General features: G+C 34.6%; 1 protein-coding gene across 1 annotated transcript in view; it reads right to left on the bottom strand.

The window, feature by feature from the left end:
• Window positions 1-1,699: 1,699 nt before the first annotated feature.
• ND-ASHI (NADH:ubiquinone oxidoreductase subunit ASHI) overlaps window positions 1,700-6,000 on the bottom strand; it is a 47,563-nt gene continuing 43,262 nt past the window's right edge. Inside the window, exon 4 of the mRNA XM_089104830.1 lies at window positions 1,700-1,821. Within this exon, the coding sequence (XP_088960956.1) occupies window positions 1,759-1,821 (63 nt within the window). The 3' untranslated portion in view covers window positions 1,700-1,758. The remainder of the gene's footprint in view (window positions 1,822-6,000) is intronic.

Below are 6,000 nucleotides of genomic sequence, written 5' to 3'. Positions count from 1 at the left end.
AATCAGGAGTTGCGTTCTATCCTTGTTTATATGGATCATTTTGATGCACTTTGTCATAACGAGCATAGAAAAGGCTATGGGAGAACACGGAATCAAATGGAGAAGCAAAACTCTCCTGGACTTAGATTATGCTGATTAATTGGCGAACATAAATTACAATAAATATTCAAGTCAAACTTAAAAACGAGCAAGAACTACCACAAACAGGAGTATGGCCAACGCCCTCTAAAGACCAGAACATCATTTGGGCTTTACTGAAAACAATTTTTATTTCGAGATGTTTGTTTTTGTTTGTCATAACATCATCAAAAGAAAGAAAATCGCAAGATTGCTGAAAAGAATAACAAAATGTAGATTGGCAGTTTAATATATATTAATATTCATTCCTGAAAGTCCCTGCAACTTTGGATTTATTAATGTTGTAAAAAAAAAAATATTAAGCTATTGATTTCTTTGACCACACTGCCTTTCTATTTTCAAAATTTAACAAATGAAAATATAGAGAAAACGAGAATATACAATAATTTAGAGAATTTAAAATATTTAAATGCATTTCATTTTCAGTAAAAGTGTAGATGACGTTCTGGTCTTTAGAGGGCGTTAGCACTACTCCTGTTTGTGGTAGTTCCTGTTCGTTTTTTAAGTTTGACTTGATTATTTATTCTGATTTATGTTCTTTTTAGGTTTTACTTGTTTTTAAAGTGATTAATATAATTTTATGTATCTTAAGTTTGATGTAGCTCTTTACTTCTCATTGAAAAACTTTTTTTTGTGGGAAGCTTTTTTTTTTTAAACAATAGTAAGAAATTAAACATAAAGCATAGATGAAAGAAAGATAAATTTTATTATAAAGTAAAGATGAAGGGTTACTCTTTCATCTACTAAAGATGAAAGATCAGCGAAATGAAACCATATTTATTGTGTGAAATAAAATCGTATTAATTCCTCGAGGTTTTAGTATATTTCTATTTTCAATATTATAAAAATTTATTAGTAAATAATAAAAAGAAATTTATTCAACATGTATTTCGTTTTCAGTAAAGCACAAACCGAGATCGCTAATTATGGGGATCTAAGGGAAAAAATTGTCCTACTCTTACTTCTAGTAGTTTTTGTTATAAGTTTGACTCGATTATTTAATTGTGTTTTCGTTTCTTTTAGATACATTATCAGCTTTATTTACTTATTCAGGGAAATGTCCGATGTTTTTGCTTTGAATAGACTATTCAGTTTAATTTAGATCTGTTTAAGGTCTCATTTACTAATTCATTGTTTTTGTTCTTTTTAAGTTTGACTTAGAAAGAACCCCCCCCCCTTCGAGAATCAGGTGACATTTTTTAACTTTTATTTTGGGTGACAAACCCTATAGCCTATCTACCTTTAACCCTATAGCCTACAAACTTCATAATTTTTAACTTCAGATCAAAGGGAATGGAAGAGCAACCCGGAAGCATAGCATACGTAAAAGCAGATATTTTTTAAATCCTACCGGACATAGATACTTAAATGGCACACGAGGTTTTCCTTGCAGGAATTTGCCAGAAATATCATGATTTTGCAGTAATTTCATGTTCAAATTTCTTGAAGAATCCCCCTCCCCCAAAATAAACACGAATATGTTCTTAATACACCATCATTCCATTTATTATAAGATTGCCTGATTGCTATAATGTTCTAAAGTGTTTCATTCTTAATGGGATCGATAAATTTCCAAACATTTATTTAATATTAACTTGTATATACATAATTTATCTAGATTTATTCCTCCTTCCATTCAAATGTATAATGAACAACTCCAGGGGTTGGACGTTGGGGTGCCACCTAAAAAAAGAAAGAAAAGATAATAGCCTAAACAAGAACCGACAGACACAAATGATGATAAAACATTGAAGCGTCCAGATAACTATTTTTTGTTTTTAATTAACTAATTGAGTTTTTTAAGATGTCATGGCAGGAAAGTACCAATATTTTGGTGGAGGGGTGGTGTTTCCAAGTTATAGATGGGTAATATTGTCACTGTACAAGAATTGAATAATTTCCAATCCATAGATAAACAGTAAATGGTTATAGCAATTGTACTGATTTGATTTTTTGAACCAAGTTCCCACCATTGCAATTTTCCACATCTATAACAAATGTATTATGTTTAAATCGAGGAAGACCATTGATAATCAATAAATCTTTTTTTTTTTAATATTATTGACAGGCGTGTCTATTGTGAAGCTCATGTATTAGTAATAATACACGGTTCCTTTGGTCTTGGGTAACGAGCTATGATAAGGAGGGTAAGGAAGGTCTGGCATGGTGAGCTGTGGGTAAGAAGGAGTTTGGTAACAGTATTTTCAAACTAAAATCGGTTTTTCTGAATCGACAGAGCTGTAATTTGTGTCACAGATTCATCGGTTTATTGCAACAAGTTAACCCTGAGTAACTTGGAAATGGAATAAAATACAGGGAAGCAGAATAAACCAACTGAGCCAGAGGGGTCAACAGAACTGAAAAGGGCGTAAACCCCTATATAATATAAGTGCGGTGCTTTCAGTAGCCCTGTGGAAGCACGGTAGGATTGATCTCTACTTGGTAATTCGGGACCAGGGGATAAATCTCAACTGCAACAGGGCATGAAGTTGCATGAAGATTATGCATTAGCACCACCAAATAATCAAACAGGAAAAAGTATAAGTTTTTCATTTGGTAAATATATTCACTGTTATACGGGAATTGTTTGTCGAACCAAGTAAATTTTTCATCAGCAAAACCCATGACTAAAAAAAAAAAAAAAATTATCCATAGCTTGTTAGAACCAAACATATTAATGTATAATTGCAGTACATAATACCAAACAGGTATAACGTGGTATAATATCTTGTAGGTATAATAACTTGTTAGTATATAATATCAAATATAATAACAAAGTATAAAATCAAAGTATAAAAAAAGATCATGGTGTCAAGAGTAATGTGTAATATTCCTTGTATCTTATAAGCAAAGCTTACGAGACCAAAGTCTTCCAGTTCTGGGAGAAGGTTACATTCACTGTTACTAGTAAATTTTTTATCCACACAAAGTTCCATATAGCACTGAGCCAAGGGTTAAAATAAAAATACCATCAAAAGAATAATTTTAATACTATAATATATTGTAGCATCCAGTGTCAAAATCAAAAGGAAAAAAAAACTATGGTATCAGGAATATCATCATCAAAGAAATTTATCTACACAGTATACAAAGGTGAGGATACGAAAAACGTAGGAAATCGTTGGGTAACTGTGATAAATCAGGCCGACCCGGGCCTGGAGCCCCACTTTTGGGGAATATGCCAACCTCTGAGCACTTTGAGGAAGAATTAAGGTATTTAAAGCCGAAGTAGACATCTTATGTAGAGGGCTTCACTTGGGAAAGGAATGTACATCTCAAATTGGCCATATATTTCGAATAAAGCAAAAAACTATATACTCAGAGACAGATATAACCCATTTTACTTCCAAACGCGAAAAATAATTGCGTCCATCTTCTTCTTCTTAAAGAAGAACATGGTCTAGATTACCTAAATTTTGCATCGTTCATAGAATTTTTATGGGGGCATTTTGGAAATTTGTACCAGAATCTTCCTTGTGTCAAGTTGAACAGCATCACTACAGGCTTTCACGAATTGTACTTGACCTCCTTCGCTTTTAGACAACGCCTGCTGTTTGGGGGATTTCTACTTCACTCTGGAAGCCTTCTTAGAATTGACAATGAACCAAGATTTATATTCACATACCAGCTTAGACAGCATGAGGCATTCAGTAACATCTTGATGTGATTCGCTTACATGTGTAGCTTGGAAGCCTTCTTACGATAGACAAAGAATCAAGATTTATATTTGTTTGAAATATTTATTATGTATCAGCTTATATAGCATGAGGCATTCAGCAGAATCTGATTCGCTGATATAGATCCACAATTTTTCAGAACCATCCTTAAGAAAAGCTTCATAATCTTAGAAAGCGAGTGCTGCCAAGAGGATTATTTTGCAGGCCTTGACACGCCAGGTGACCCACTCATACTTAATCGGTGGATGAATCCGAGGGTCTCTACAGGCACACTGTTCCTTGAAAAGGCACAAGCAATCAACTTGAAAGATTCAGGAGGGTCTAATACGAATAGATCTAACAAGCCCAATTGCTTCCTGATCAGTAGCTTTATTAGAAAGCCAGGTTGGAGGTGAAGTAACCCCGTGGATTGATGGTGGATTCGGGAAATCTTTCTCTGATTTATTCGTCAAAATCATCAAGATAAGTGGTTATCCTATAGCTCAGAGAATTATATACCATCACCGACGGATTTATTCCTAAGGTTCACCTTTGTGTCCAGCGTCTGTCAATCCCCAGAATATATTGATTTTCCGTTGATTTTTGAATTAAAATCAAATTGCCATCAAACCACTAGCCAATTGGAGACAAAGCCAAGACAGGTAGTCTGAGTGAGAGGCAAAGCTGGCATTAGCCTTTTTCAGGATTGCATAAAAAGTTATGTAATTTTCACTTGTTGTTAGATATTGTCTATCATCCTTCCATCCAAGGCCGTACCCGGAGAGAGGCTAGGGGGGTTTCGAACCTCCCCCAAAATGTTTTTTTGACTCGTAAAAACGTAACAAAAATGGATATAAACAAATTTTGTACGTGTATTTTGAGTGTTTTTTTGTGTTCCCCCCCCCCCCCGAAAAGTCTTTGAGTAAAACCCCCTCCGAAAAAAAATCCTGGGTACAGCCTTGCATCCATCGATCCTAGGGTAGAACCAAGGTAGATAGCTATAGAACTAAGGGAGGAGGGAAGAACTGTGGGAAGAGAGACGAAAGTATAAAATAGAGTTGTAATTATAAACACTAACAGTCACTATCACTAAGAATTGTCTTAGTGACGCATATTACGATTGACTTTTCTCTATTGGCCAACGGAAGGTATTCAACAAACATCAAGAGGAGACATTGTGCATTCCAGGGGGCCACAGCAAGCAAGTTAAAGCAACTCCTTATCGGCTTATAAAGCGACATAAAGATACATAAAGATATAAAGATACATAAAGATATATATATAAATATACATATCTGAATGTAAGATATTACCACCACCACCCTTGCGCCTGATTTTGAAAATTAGCCCCTTAAGATTTTTGAACACTGTTGCATTGTTAGGAGACTAACACTTTTTCCTTTACTCATTCCAGCTCTTTGTTTGTATCTCCTGTTGAACACTGTTGTACTTCTTAGCGAAGGATACTTTTTCCTTCTCGTGTTCCAGGTCTCTGTTTATATCTTCTGTTGAACACTGTTGCACTGTTGCGTGACTAATACTTTTTCTTTCTCCTGTTCCGGCTCTCTGTTCGTATCTCCTATTGAACGCTGTTGGGCGAATAATACTTTTACTTTACCTTGTTTCAGTTCTCTGTTTATATATCCTGTTGAACATTGTTACACTGTCAGGTGACTAATACTTTTTCCTTCACTCGTTCCAGCTCTCTGTTTATATCTCCTGTTGAACACGGTTGGGCGAATAATAATTTTTCCTTCATTTGTTCCAGTTCTCTGTTTGTATCTCCCTCTTTGATTCTCTTTAATTCCGTAGCCAAACGAGCCCCTGCTATAAATTACAGGCTCTTTTCTTCCACAAACCCCTAAAACAAATGAAAGCTGAAGATGAAGCAGGGAGTATGAAACTTCCCAGACAACCGACGATCTAAAATTTGAATTATTTTAAAAGGAAGAGATGGGGGCTAAGTTGATTTGTAGCAAAGCTGTCTGGAGGCTCTAGTTTATCACGCAACGAAAATGCTGTCTTGATGCCATAATAAAATGCACAGATTTATTTGGAAACGACAACTTCTTTAGCGTACGAACTTAGTTTCTTAATATTTACTATAAATATATAAATTACTTACTATAAATATATAAATTATTAGTACTATAAACAATAAATCATTATGTGCAATATTTCATTCCAGTACTGTACAATCCAATCG

The sequence above is a fragment of the Artemia sp. Qi Xiang Cuo genome, chromosome 19, assembly GCF_049724085.1.
Source record: "Artemia sp. Qi Xiang Cuo chromosome 19, ASM4972408v1, whole genome shotgun sequence".
Classification (NCBI taxonomy): Eukaryota; Metazoa; Arthropoda; class Branchiopoda; order Anostraca; family Artemiidae; genus Artemia; species Artemia sp. Qi Xiang Cuo.
This window is presented reverse-complemented; position numbering and strand designations above follow the sequence as displayed.